The 15349-nt window shown below is 35.8% G+C and overlaps 2 protein-coding genes across 3 annotated transcripts in view; both read left to right on the forward strand.

Moving 5' to 3' along the window:
* aldh1a3 (aldehyde dehydrogenase 1 family, member A3) overlaps positions 1-7091 on the forward strand; it is a 28255-nt gene extending 21164 nt beyond the window's left edge. The window contains exons 9-13 of the mRNA XM_017479048.3: positions 1003-1187; positions 1307-1471; positions 2979-3136; positions 6009-6083; positions 6161-7091. Of these exons, the coding sequence (XP_017334537.1) occupies positions 1003-1187; positions 1307-1471; positions 2979-3136; positions 6009-6083; positions 6161-6236 (659 nt within the window). The 3' untranslated portion in view covers positions 6237-7091. The remainder of the gene's footprint in view (positions 1-1002; positions 1188-1306; positions 1472-2978; positions 3137-6008; positions 6084-6160) is intronic.
* Positions 7092-8664: 1573 nt separating this feature from the next.
* Positions 8665-15349, forward strand: part of lrrk1 (leucine-rich repeat kinase 1) — a 125836-nt gene continuing 119151 nt past the window's right edge. The window contains exons 1-2 of one of the 2 annotated variants that reach the window (XM_017478288.3): positions 8665-8854; positions 13965-14069. The gene's annotated coding sequence lies outside the window, so the exon portion shown is untranslated. The remainder of the gene's footprint in view (positions 8855-13964; positions 14070-15349) is intronic. The other variant, XM_017478287.3, reaches the window with a different exon arrangement.

The following is a 15349-nucleotide window of genomic DNA, read 5'->3' on the forward strand; positions in this document are numbered from 1 at the left end:
AGACAATGATAGGTGTCTGTAAGCTCATGTATGCAGAAAAGGATAGACAGTGCTTATCTCCATTTTGTGATGCACTGCCCTGTCTTGGGATGCAGCATGAACAGCAGTTCAAAAAGATGCTGTTGGCTAGCTTCACATGTATCGGTGGAAGCACGTGTCAATCTTCACCCTCCTTCATTGGTAACTGTCGTATGATAGGGAAAAACTAGCTGGCCGGTCACAATTGGCAGGTTAATAAATGGGGGGTAGTACAGAATCCTTTGCCACATCAATGTGACACCTGCGATACAAGAGTTTTTTTATGTATGCAACAGGGACAGTGGCAGGCTTTGAGAACTATGATCATGATTTTCACTATTGTACTGTATCTACTGTTAAATCATGCAGAACCAATAACATAATAAAAGGCAGCATCATCATCTTGTTCCTTTATCTAACTATACTCACTACTGTAGGTAGTAGTAGACCACCTGTAAAGCTACTGGGGATCCTCATGTCCTGAAGTGAGGACATATGGTAGCAACCGTAACATTTGTATTGTACAATTTATCAAATTTAGTTATAAATCAGGCCAGATGTTCAGAAGTGTGGAGTTTAGCATTGACAAATAATCAAATTTGTTTTTAGCCATTTATTTCACACTCTTCTAAGTATAAGTTTAAGAAGAACAGATTTGATCAGAGGGGGAAAAATATTGTAAATGCTGAAAATAAATATAATTTAAATTGTGAATAAATTGTCTAGAAAAATAATTATTTTTTATTTACTTGTTTATATTATTTAATTATTTGAAAGTAATTGATTTATTAGTTTTTGACATGCTGACATTTTTTTTCATTTTATTTACAAACTGAAGAATTCTATAGCGTTATATTTAACCTTTATTCCTATAATGTAGACAATATCAAAAATATAGTTGAATTAGTGGCTGTGTGTGTGTGTGTGTGTGTGTGTGTGTGTGTGTGTGTGTGTGTGTGTGTGTGTGTGTGTGTGTGTATACAGTGCAGTTAGCAGTGCAGGAAGCTCAGAAGGGTGCCTTCTACAACCAGGGCCAATGCTGCACCGCTGCCTCGCGTGTGTTTGTTGAGGAGTGTGTGTATGACGAGTTTGTGAGGCTCAGCGTTGAAAGTGCTAAGAGAATCGTAGCCGGTGACCCCATGGACCCCCGAACGACACACGGCCCTCAGGTACAACATCCCATCACCTCGTCCTCTCATTATCCTTCAAATATATAATACACAATCATTCCAGTGCCACAACTTAAATTGTGTTTGTTAGTGTCCTTATTTTAATATTGTGTGTATAGATTAGTCAGCAGCAATTTGATAATATCATGGAGCTGGTAGAGAGCGGGAAGAGTGAGGGAGCAAAGCTGGAGTGTGGAGGAAATGCAATTAAGGACAAAGCTCTGTTCATCCATCCCACCATCTTCTCAGATGTCAAAGACCACATGCGCCTGGCCAAGGAGGAGGTAAATCTGCTGTGTTTAATCTTCCGATTGCCACTTGTTTATATATAGTCTGATATTTAACACACTTGCTTTAGGGAATGTTTTAATCACATTTTTATGATAACATTGTTGAGAACTCAATGTAGCATTAGATTTAGCTGCCCTCTACGGGTCAGAGTAAACAAATATGTGAAAGCTATAACAAAATGTATTTAACTGCCGCTAATGCACATAATTCTGGGTATTAAATTCCAAGAAGAGCTAATTTACACTAGCTATTCACCTATATGTTTGTCTGTCTGTAGAGCTATGAATCTGATTTTTTGTCCAAATCAAAAGTAAATAATAATAAATACAGTATTTAAGCCAATTTTCCACTTGATGTCAATATAGTTGAACAGTCAGGACACGTTTGGTGCCTGAATTTTGGTCCTTTAGAACTATGAGCGCATTTAAGTCATCACACCCTCACCTCAAAGTAGAATTTTTTATTTTCTTATATTATTATTTCAAATAAATAATAAAACAATAAATGGTAATGTTTTACATTAACGTTCCCTTATCTGACATAATTGAACACAAAGTCAACATGAACCAACCGTGAACTTCAGCATTAATACACCATAAATAACATTTAACAAGTAACTAATATGAATATGTTCAGACCTGAGGCTGAAAAGCAGCTTCCAATTTTTACACTTGTAGACTGGATTTCAGATCAGTACTTTAGCAACATTTACAGACATGCTGTAATTACATTACTGATCATTTCTATTGATTTATTTTCGTCATGCATTGAATAAGCAGTCAATACAGGTGTATTTGATTAACATTTAAACAGACATCAACACTACTATACTACTACTACACTTCTAATTACTACATTTATTAATTTATTTGATTGCTTTATAAACATTACTTTTGGTCTATCAATGGTTAATGTAGGTACATAGGTTTATCATTTGTCATGTTAAATATTGCAGTAAATACTGTTATTTTTATTTAACATTTATTATTGACTAGTTGGTTTTTAGAGCCTTGTAAAGTAAAGCTTATACAAGTCAAATTGGGACTATACTATAATTTGAATAACTTACCTACCTGAGTCTGATGCTTGTGCAATTTAATAATGAACTATGTGCTAAAAAATAAAATAAAATAAAAATTTAAGAAAGCACATAATTTTTACACTGGAAAGTGATTATGGTGTCAGAATCCACACATATAGTCTATCTGAGATACAAATGATGAGGCTTCAGGTAAATGTGTGATGATTTAGATATACAGTTTACACAATGCTATACTGGTCGCTTCCCTTATCGAATAACTTTGGACAGCAAATGTATCTTGGCTAACTGACTACTTGCGTTTGCTGTAATGAGAGCATTGTGTTAGTTTAATTTGTCACTGCTCCTTTAAAAGATTGAAAGGACCTTTGTTGTTGTCAATAATCCAACTTTATAATTGCCTATGCTATAGTAAATTAAAATACTGCTGTTAAATAAAAAGGGATGTTGTTGTGTTGTAGATCTTTGGGCCAGTTCAGTGCATTTTGAAGTTTAAGAGTCAGGAAGAAGTGATTGACAGGGCAAACAGAACCCATTATGGCCTGGCGGCAGCCGTGTTCACCCGGAGCGTAGATCGAGCACTGAGTGTGTCCTCGGCTCTGGAGGCTGGCACTGTGTGGTGAGACAGCAAATCACTTACATTCACAATGACATTGTGGACACATATGGATGGACAATATGGTGGATTTTGGGGATCTGAGACCCTTAGTTCCAGTCAGACCCTCTATAAAAATTAGATGAGAGGGGATGCAAGTAGCACTGTATTATATATATATATATATATATATATATATATATATATATATATATATGTGTGTGTGTGTGTGTGTGTGTGTGTGTGTGTGTGTGTAACATGTTTAAGTAGGTTACACACTATCATATCTAGTCATAGCTACTCATGAGTTTCCTACAATAGCTTATCCATTTAAGAAAAGAGGACTACATCGCTCATTTACGCAAATATGAACATCATTATCCAAACACTCCTGTGCTATATACATACATACAGGATCATTATTTTATTAACTAATACACAGAACAATATTGTTTTATTAAAAAGCTTAAAGCTTTAATAAGTGAAATATCACAAGATGATATGGAACTAATGTTGAGGCTAACCAGCAACTAATAGAATCATGGTTGCCAGGTCTCAGCATATTGTTAACTCAACTACATTTCTATCTCGTACATCATTTAAGTTTGTTCATTCATTGGTCTAAAAAACAATTGTTGTAGTCACCTGTTGAAAAAGAAGAAGCCATGTACCGTCAAAATCTAAATCTAATCTAACTAATCTAAAATCTAATCTAGAGTGCTAGTGTAATTCCCCTTAAACAGAAATGGCTCTGTACATCATAGTTACACTGTCTGCATTTGCACTGTCCCTTTCTTTGCCATAGCCAAATATTTGTACATAATTTTTACATAAAAATATATTTATATAATATTTTTTATACAAAAACACACCACCTTCAGGTTTGCTTCCGCCCCCACACCCCAACACCCCCCACCCCTGCAGCCTTGTTCCAAATTTATCCCAATTTGGTGTAAATCTGCATCACTGAGTAGAATATAAAGTCACGCTTCATTATGAAACTCTTTAAGTCAGACACTGACCCCTGGTGGAACTTTCTGGAATATCTGTTTGACTGGAAACACTAGTCACGTTCAAATCCACTCTGGGACCCCTAACCTTTAACTCTCAACTGCTTCAATGGCTGATAATTAACCTCTGGCCTGCCATCTTCCAAATTTGCAATGTGCAAAAAAGTTATAGTAATAATAATAATTACACATCCATTTCAATGTAATAACATATGTCAGAATCAAATCTTCATTTTATTCAGTGAACTTCTGTTATGCCAAATCCTGCGAAGCTACACAAATTGAATAAATGAGTTGTTCATCTTAATGACTGGGGTGTTATTTAGGCTATCTTGAACTTATCAAATTATTGTTATGTTTCCAGTTAAAACAACTGTGATGGTTTAGAACTAGAAAACGGTACCATAATAACCTTTTGATTCCAACAGTGAAGTTCTTAGTCTCACTAGTTCTCTAGACTAACCACTCGATGGTACAATTTTGTAATGATACATGCTGATGTGTACCCTATTATCATACCGCTGAGATCATCATCATCATCATCATCATCCTCCAAAAATAGATATAGTTTCAACACTGCAATGCTGATCTAACTTTCATTTTGGATTTATGTATTTGTGAACTTATGTCACTGAGATTTATTAGTCATGGTTTCCATACTAAATCACTCCAGTACACAGAAAGTACCCATATACATTCAATAGTATAAGTAGCATTATTGTATTATTCAACCACTTCTTATTAAAGAATGAAATAACATTAAAATACTGTTCAAATTTGAGTTATAAATTCCACATGCCCATTTGTATATAAATAAATAAATAAATAAACAAAAAAGTGCAACTCAATAACTGTAGTCTTTAGTGAGTGAAACTGTTATAAGGATTAAAGCATGTATCCTTATCCTAAAGACAGGTTGGTTTGAAAGAAACCGTTCAGTCAAAAATTGAATTGTTATAATTAAATCACATGTGGCTGACTGGTTGGAGTCATGTTTGGTTTCTAATATTTGCTTCATTAGCTATGAGAGTAACATATATAAAACTGCACCTTAGAATAATATATTAAGCATACAAAACAATTGTTATATAGTGTATGTCATTTTGCTGTATAAGGAATAAAACACGACACGGCATGCTGTTATAGAAAAACAATCAACAGCAGGGTGGTATGATACCAGAGCAGTTTGCCAACAATACTTTTTAAAAAAATCAAATTATTAATGAATAACATGTCATGCTTTTAAATTTAATCACTTCGATGTAATTATAGTAACTACTGAATGTCCACAAGAACGTCCTGTTATGACTATAAACAGTTGTTCCTTCACCATTGTCTCTTTTTTTTCTTACAATGATAATAATATAAAAATATGCAGCTTGTCAAGCCACCAATTATTTTAAAATGCAAAGTGCAATCTCCTCTGTTCTGAAGACTTTCTTGTCACAGAAAACCAGAGACTTCATCCATAAATGTTACATATGTACTCATATCCTTACAGAAAACATCACCATATCAATGATTATACATTTTTATTTTGTTAAATAGCAACATGATTTTTAATCCATTTATTATTAGATTTAGATTATGTGGAGCGTCCACCTTATAACCTAATCATTTGTTACTATAGAAAGGCTAACATATTGCCGCAAGTGCATTAATATTAGCCTATGATTTGAAATCAGAGCTGTTGTTATAGAAAATTAATCAACACCCTTCTGACCTATTAGAGTCAAGAATTCAGCAGTGCTGTAGTGTAAAGGAGCATAAAAGATTTTCATAGTCTGGAAAATACATTAATATTAATATAAGATATGGCACAATAGAATTGCAGTATTATAGTTATATTAAAATTCTAAGCTGTCGTTCTTTCCTTGTGTTATTAGGGTGAACTGCTACAACGCCCTCCATGCCCAGTCACCTTTTGGTGGCTACAAGATGTCAGGGAATGGGCGAGAGCTGTAAGTACGATAATTTTCTCATTCGGTCTTCACTGTAATACTCTGCATAGAAGCTAATCGTGGTACTCTGTGTGCAGTGGCGAGTACGTGTTGGCGGAGTACACCGAGGTCAAAGCCGTCACCATAAAACTCAGTGAGCAGCTAAAGATTTGAGACGCCGCTGTTTGGAGCTGACCCTGGTGACCTCTCATCCACCGTCCATTTATACAGCGCTTCAAAAACGTGGTACCTAGGAAACAAATGGTCTACACAATGGACGTTATGTTTTCCCTACTGAAATGACTTCTTATATATCTGCAAGCTCTTTATCTTCTAGTCTTTTTTATTCTATATAGATGTTATGTACAGGGAAAAAAATGTGTGTATAATGTTTGTTTTTTTATTTAATCTGGATATCTTTGTCTTTTTTGTAAATCACCAAAAGATTTGAAGATTACAAATGTTTGTTTTTGCTTTCACGTGGTTAGTGAATTCCTCCTCCTGCCTCGGTTTATGCGATAGTCTGGCTACAAATACAATTTACACAATTTTCCACTTATTCCAAATGTAGCCATTTAGCCTAGACATGCATGGTGTATGAAGTTCGCTTCCTGGTTTTGCCTAGGAGCTGCGAGACTAATAAAGCTAAAAGGTAAGGAAAGTTATAGCTACCAGGTTAGCATTTATTTATTTGTTTATTTAGACTCACTGTCATAAGTTCTCAATCCACTATTCATTTTTCAACTATTAAGTGAAGATATCTAATAATGTTACAGTAATCTAACCATAGGAGAATCATTCTCAAGGCTTATTAAATGGACCAGCATTTAGAATTAAGTAAATAAGAGAAAGGACAGATTTATTTTTTGCTTGTTTCTGAATGTATATGGAGATTATATGGGAGGTGTTTTTGAAACTTTAAATATATATGCATCACATTTACTTTGTCTCTTAAAATGGCTTTTACCTATTTAAAAGCTATTAAAAATGCTTAAGCTTTTGAATAAAATATTTGTTTTTGAAGCAAAATCTGGTTATTCGTCTGGTTATTCTTCCTGCAAATAACACTAAGGAATATAGTCAAAGTGACTTTTAGGAAAGACTATGCAAAAAGAATCACTTCTTATTGTTTCCATTGTTTGTTATCACCATTATTACTGAGAGTTTGTTATATGTTTTGCATGAATAAGTTGCTGCACGACCCAGATATATCTGCTGCTGAGTATAATAAGTTCAAACTGGTGTGCTTTTTCATGAATAGCATCAACAATGAAAGAGACTCTTGAAGAAACTTGTTGGACAAGTTTTGCAGGAACGATGAGGAAATGAGCTTGAGCAAATTTCCTACTTACCACAAATGAAGTCGGCCAGCACCTACATGTCCAATATCCAAACGCTATATGGCAGTTTGTGATTGTTTATTCATGCAGATTGCAAGTTGATAGCATCAGACACTTCTTTTATACTAGGATGACTGGATACAATTCATTATGTTCACATGTCTAAGTATGGCCTACATTTATTTTTAATCAAAACCCTAACTATAGGCTTAGAAGTTTAACATTATTTGTGTAAACTACGTTTTCCAATGGAGTATATTTTAAATGTCTCTTTTTTGATAACCAGCTTTCTAATAAAGGTAGTCCCAGTTTGGAATTACAAGAGCCAGTTGAAGCAATTACAGTGAATAATAGATGATAAGGGGGGCATGATGGCTTACTGGTTAGCATGTTCGTCTCCAGGGTTGGGGGTTTTATTCCCGCTTCGAGGGTTTCCTCCAGGTACTCTGGTTTTCTCCCACAATCCAAAGACAAGCATGGTTTCCAATTTGTCTGTAGTGTGTGATTGTGCCCTGCGATGGATTGGCACCCCGTCCATGGTGTCCCCCACCTTGTATTATATTTATTATTGAGGTCTTATAATTACTAGACTATCTGACTGGTTGGTTAAATGAGTAAACACATTTTCAATGGGTTTAATCCAGACCTAAATAAACCCAAAACAAATAGGTCTATTTATGGACTTTATATTTACAGTTAAACGGCTGCAAAACATTTAAGAACTCTTGCCCTGAAACACTGGAACAGTAGATTCCTGCAAAAACAAAAACATGACACTTATTTTGCATGTCATTACTTTATTTTATTTTTACGGTCGGAATCTTGAGATTTTTTCTTACTGAAACTAATTCTCGCTCTTAGAGGATAGCACACCAGGAAAACATGATGAAATCTTGTACATACCCTTCCGAACAAAACAATAGAAACCCTCATAGAATTTGTAATGGTTTTAATGGTTATAATGGGAATTGTATACTGTTCTAATGGAAACGGTAATGGTCCCTGTGGGTCTTTACTGGTAATATGTTGCCTCCTATTGGTGGCATGTTTTGTCTAGTGGATACCTTTAAGGACCAATAATGATAATGGTAATGGCTTTAATGGTTAGCTGATGGTTTGTAATGGCATTTGTAGTGGAAACCATTAGTATTTCCATTAGAATTAGTTTTTACCACGAGTTTATATACCATGGTCATGATAAAATAGTGCAGTATACTTGTTCATCCTGTTTCTTTTCTCCGGCTCTGTCTCATTATCTGAGAGAACAACCCTGCCTTAGTTGAAGGGAAAGCCGGGGCTTTGCGGCAGTACCAGGAAGTGAAGCAGAAGTGAATCCGCGTGTAGGAGCTGGATTGCATTTCATAACACAGACATTTGGACATATCCGAGCTGTCCACAGTGTCTAAATCTGTTTCGAGCTTGCTTAAACCGGCATGTCGATGTGAAATGTCGGTAAGTGTCCTGCTTTGTCTCCAAACTTATGGAATTTTCAGTTGAAACCACGCGAATTCAGAGCTACTGCGACTTATTTAGCGGGATTTTCTACACTGTTTTGTCAGATAATAACAGCATTTTACTATTTATGTCCAGATTGCAGTTTGCCTTATGTATCCATTTGTTTATTTGTTGTTATTTGTTTGTTTTCTCTGCTTGAGCGCATGCGTTCCTTAACCGAGCATGACAGCTGTGAAAGATTATGCTTTATGCGCGAGGCGCGTAAAAGTTATTCTTTTAACTGTCACTTAAGAGATGGATTTCTAACATCATTCACTTTCTCACAGTATTTTCAGTAGCTCAGTTTTGATGAATTCCTTAGTGAACTTGATATTTGAAAATGGGATAACCCACTAACCCTGATATCCCATAATATTTCATTCCACCACATCAAAATGGTGTTTGTAAACACAAACATGACCTAACTAACCAAACCTGGTTTAAGTCTGACAACACTGAAAATACCGTGCAGATAAAAAACAAACAAACCAAAACAATAGAAACCCTCAAAGAATTTGTAATGGTTATAATGGGAATTGTATTGGTTTTAATGGTAAAACTTTAATGGTACCGGTGGGTCTTTACTGGTAATCTGTTGTCTTCTATTGGTGGCATGCTATATCTAGTGGATACCACTAAGGACCAGTAATGGTTTGTAATGGTATTTGTAGTGGAAACCATAAAAGTTTCTATTGTTAAAATGGTATCTATTGTTTTTTTCATTAGGGTAATCACAGGTAAGACAGGTCAGACAGCTCTATCATTATAGCTGTCTGAAATTGGATCAGACATGACACAAATTACTACAGTGCCTTGCAAAAGTATTCACCCCTTTGGCATTTTCCCTATTTTATTGCATTACAACCTGTAATTTAAATGGATGGATTTTTATTTGGATTTCATGTAATGGGCATACACAAAATAGTCCAAATTGGTGAAGTTAAATGGAATATAATATATATAAATGCTCTGGTCCAACCAATGTTAATTTCCCCTTTGTATGGAGACTTTTGGGACACCCTGTATATCATGATACACACTGTGTGCATTTCTTCACTATTCCCTCTCTTCATTTGGTTAAAGTTAAAAGTGGAATTGGTGTTTTTTTATATTTTAAGTTCTCTGCACATTCTAGCTGCTGTTGATCAAGTATCTGCTGAGAAGTAAAAAATGTTATGACCCATTATTGTTATGTTGTTTAACAAATTTAAGGTAAGTCAGATATGATATCTCAGATAATTCCAAATTATAATTACTGGCAAGACCACTAAATTTATTCCTTGCACATTGTAATGACATGAACTGTTTAGGTTTAGGTAGTTACAGGATACTTATTCCGGACATCATAATGTTGAGTGAGTAGACCTGGTGTAGAGTCAGCAATCTAGTTCATCCCAAAGTTGTTCAGTTGTGTTGAGGCCAGGGCTTCGTTCAGGTCACTTAAGTTTTTGCACTCCAACCTTAGCAAAACATGTCTTTCTGGACCATGCTATGTACACAGGGGCATTCTCATGCTTGAACAGGTTTGGATTACAGCATACAAAGGCATTCTAGACAATTTTGTGCTTCCAGCTTTGTGGCAACAGTTTGGGGAAGGCTTACATATGTACTCTGTTGGTCATGTAATCACATATTTTTGGCCATATAGTGTATGAGATAGTCTTTGTACAGTAATGCTGTGGGTGGCAATGAAAATACAGCTTCATGCTTACATCATTTGGGCACTTTTTTCTTTATATGGAAGCAAAAATGAATCAAAATGCAATCTCAGTTAATTTGGGGATTTGAAATTGCAGTGTATACCATGAAAAAACACAGCACGTGCATTTTTATTTGTTTTGCATAATCAGATTTCAGCTTTTGACAAAACCAGGCTCATGTAATCAGATTATCAATTATACAGTCTAACTGTCCAATAACTACAGTGGTGCTGAAAGCTTGTGAACCCTTTAGAATTTTCTATATTTCTGCATAAATATGACTTAAAACATCATAAGATTTACCTAAAAGTAGATAAAGAGAACCCAATTAAACAAATGAGAGAAAACATATTATACTTGGTCTTTTATTTATTGAGGAAAATGGTCCAATATAACATATCTGTGAGTGGCAAAAGTATGTGAACCTCTAGGAATAGCAGTTAATTTGAAGGTGAAATTAGAGTCAAGTGATTTCAATCAATGGAATGACAATCAGGTGTAAGTGGGCGCCCTGTTTTATTTCATGAACGGGGATCTATCAGAGTCTGATCTTCATAACACATGTTTGTGGAAGTGTATCATGGCACGAACAAAGGAGATTTCTGAGGGTCTCAGAAAAAGAGTTGTTGATGCTCATCAGGCTGGAAAAGTTTACAGAACTATCTCTAAAGAGTCTGGACTCCACCAATCCACAGTCAGAGAGATTGTGTACATATGGAGGAAATTCAAGACCATTGTTACCGTCTCCAGTAGTGGTCAACCAACAAACATCACGCCAAGAGCAAAATGTGAACAAGGAACACAGGGAAATTTCTCAGCTACTAAGGCCTCTCTCACATTGAGTAATGTTAATGTTCATGATCATGGCAAGGTTGCAACATTGCTGCCCGTCTGCAGTTTGCTAAATCTCATGTGGACAAGCCAGAAGGCCAGTGAAAAATTGTTTTGTGTATGGATGAGACCAAAATATTCCTTTTTGATTTAAATGAGAAGCATTATGTTTGAAGAAAGGAAAACACTGCATTCCAGCACGAGTACCTTATCCCATCTGTGAAACATAGTGGTGTTCATCATTGATGGAACACTGAATTCTGAATTATACCAACAAATACTAAAGGAAAATGTCAGGACATCTGTCCATAAACTGAATCTCAAGAGAAAGTTGGTCATGCAGCAAGACAACAACTCTAAGCACACAAGTCATCCTAACAAAGAATGGTTAAAGAAGAATAAAGTTAATGTTTTGGACTGGCCAAGTCAAAGTCCTGACCTTAATCCAGTAGAAATGTTGTGGAAGGACCTGAAACAAGCAGTTCATGTGAGGAAACCAACCAACATCCCAGAGTTGAAACTGTTCTATACTGAGGAATGGGCTAAAATTCATCCAAGCTGATGTGCAGGACTGATCAACAGTTACCAGAAACGTTTACTTGCAGTTATTGCTATTTGGTTATACGAGATACTGAAAGCAAAGCTTCACGTACTTTTGCCACTCACAGATATCTAATAGTATAATGTAACCAAGTATAATATTTTTGTCTCATTTTTTTAATTGGGTTCTCTTTATCTACTTTTAGGACTTGTGTGAAAATCTGATGACGTTTTAGGTCAGATTTATGCAGAAATATAGAAAATTCTAAAGGGTTCACAAAGTTTCAAGCACCTCTCTAACCCTGTAATACAGATATGAACAACGGAGAACTGGTTTTTGCTGTGCCCTAGTATCTGTAAAAGGAGTGGGTGTGAGTGTGTGTTAGTGTGAATGTGTATGTGAGTGGGTAAGTGTGAATGTGTGTGTGAGTGTGTGAGTGTGTGTAGGTGGGTGTATGGGTGGGTGGGTGGGTGAATATCGGTTTAGAAGGAAACAACAGTGAAATTGCTGACTATACTTTTAATAGAATGAAAATCATTTCTGCGGAACAGATGATTCAGCTCATCATCATTCAATCTTATCAAGCCCAGAGTTTGACACTGCTGATGGAAAGATGACCTGTGACTGATTTTAGAACTGCTTAATGGTTTTCTAATAGGGTTCTGTATGAGTCTGGTGGTCTTCCTTTGGATTAATGGTGCATCTATGGATGTAATGGTCTTCTGTGGAGTTCAGATTGTCTGCAAGTAAAGCACCAATATAAAGCATCTGCGGTTTTCTAAATACACCTACCATAAATTGTGTTAAAATATGAGAATTTGTTCATTTGTTCTCTTATCGATTACTGGTCAAATATTTTCTGTTTTCATGCAATAAAAGTATGTGGATAGACAAAGTTCAATTTGGTTGAAAGTGCTAAAGAGCAAAACTTAGACTCTTCCTTAAAATAGAACTGTTAGTTAATCATTTTCAAATCAGACTTTTATTGAGAAATTTCAAAACTCATTACAGACACATTATTTACAATTGCAAATTACTGCATTATACTCCATTACCTACATTTACATTATACATATATTAACACTTCTAATTATTTCACAGCACATTACACACAGTTAATTCTCACATTTACATACATCGCAATTCACACACATTCTCAATACATCGCACCTCATCACATGCTTAAGAAAGTCCATGGGTGCTTATTTTTTGTTCTTTTGTCTTTTTAATTCACACATAATCTGTTTAAAAACCACTGTTAGTTAAAAAAAACACTGTTACTGTTAGTTAATCCACAGCCTCTCATATTTCATTAGTAAATATTTGAATTTTTCTATCAGGGATAATAAGGTGGGATTGTCCAATGACTTACAAGCCTGTGGACTCGGGTTTGGCATGAGCAAAGAAAGACCTCCTACCCTTGATGACAGCCTGGCACAGAGAGGGTGTGGTGACTGTAGCGATGTTTGTTGCCTCATTGAAATGTATTGTAGAAGGCCTATTGTAGGAAGCAAAATAGGTCTCTGGTCTGTTTATTAAAGGGACTGATGACTTCATTGTTCCAGGCAGAGCATAAATGAGTCATGTCTGTAGGCTGCACTGTAACTCACTTATTGGGAGGCAGACTGGAGGACAGCTGTCAGTATGAACAGAAATGAAGATGTTGGTGTCTCCTAAAAGTTATATAAGGGGGGGTCACAAGGGGGTCACACCAGATATGTAATATTGGATCATTTTCCTCAATAAATAAATGACCAAGTATGAGACAAAATATTATTTGTTTAATTGGGTTCTGTTTATATACCTTTTGGACTTGTGTGAAAATTTGATGATGTTTTAGGTCATATTTGTGCAGAAATATAGAAAATTCTAAAGGGTTCACAAATTTTCAAGCACCACAATACATACTATGTTTAAACATGCATACCAGATCAAAACTTTAATTTGGTAAGTAGTTTGATAAGTAGTAGGCTTTTATTTTATTTTATTCTTCTAGGTGAACTACAAACAAAAAAACAATATCCTGGACACAAAATCTGCTTGTCTTGGGCACTTGGGTTATCGATTTGTCCATCCCTGTGCACTGTGTTGGGCTACTGAGGTAATGGTACTTCGGAGGTTAAGGTTTTGACTGGCAGGTTGTGAATGCGAATCCCTGGACTGCCATAGACTGACTGTTGTGATCTTATAGTGGTGGTTCAGCCAAGAATAAAATGAAAACAATTTCCTCCTTAGCCTAAATGTAGTCAATCAACCAAGACATGTTAATACGTAAGTTAAGTAAGTAATAAGTAATAGCTAACAGTAGGGTTGGGTGATATGACAAATATTATGCAGTGCTGTGAAAAGGTATTTGTCCTGATTTCTTCTGTTTTTGTTTATAACACTTAATAAATTGTTTCAGAAATTAAAACAAAATCTACCTGAGTAAACACAAAATACAGTTTTTAAATGATTAATGAAGTTATTTATTGAAGCAAAAAAGTTATCCAATACCAACTGGGCTAGTGTGAAAATGTATTTGCCCCCATAGTTACTAATTCCCCAAATCTATGAAGCTGCATTCATAATGGGGTTCAGCTGGACCAGACACAACCAGACCTGATTACTGCAAACCCTGTTCAGTCAAATCAACACTTAAGTAGAACTTTTTCAACAGCATGAAATTGGTTAAAAGGTCTTACCCAGTAACACATTATGCCAAAATTTTAAATAAATTCCAGAAATGATGATTAAGAAGGTAATTGAAAAACATCAGTCTGGGAAGGATTACAAAGCAGTTTCAAAGGCTCTGGGACTCCAAAGAACCACAGTGAGAGCCATTATCTCCAAATGGAAAAACTCTGCACAGTAGTGAACTTTCCCAGAAGTGACCAACCTTCCAAAATTCCTCCAAGAGCACAGCAACCACACATCCAGCAAGTTACAAAAGAGCCAAGGACAACATCAAAGGACCTACAGGCCTTTCTTGCATCAAATAAGGTCACTGTTCATGACTCCACTATCAGAAAGACACTGGGCAAAAATGTCATCTATGGAAGAGTGGCGAGGTGAAAACCACTAGTAACCCAGAACAACATTAAGGCTTGTCTGAATTTAGCCAAAACACAGCTTGATTATCCTCAAACCTTTTGGGAGAATATTCTGTGGATTGTTGAGTTGAAAGTGGAACTGTTTGCTAGACAGGGGTCCTGTTACATCTGGCGTAAACCAAAAACAGAATTCCACAAAAAGAACATCATACCTCACTGCTGAAGCATGGTGGTGGAAGTGTGATGGTGACGAGATGCTTTGTTGCTTCAGGGCCTGGGCAGCTTGCAATAATTAAGGGAAACATGAATTCTGCTCTCATCCTAAAGGAGAATGTCCGGTCTTCAGTCC

Source organism: Ictalurus punctatus, chromosome 10 (assembly GCF_001660625.3).
Source record: "Ictalurus punctatus breed USDA103 chromosome 10, Coco_2.0, whole genome shotgun sequence".
In the NCBI taxonomy this organism is placed as follows: Eukaryota; Metazoa; Chordata; class Actinopteri; order Siluriformes; family Ictaluridae; genus Ictalurus; species Ictalurus punctatus.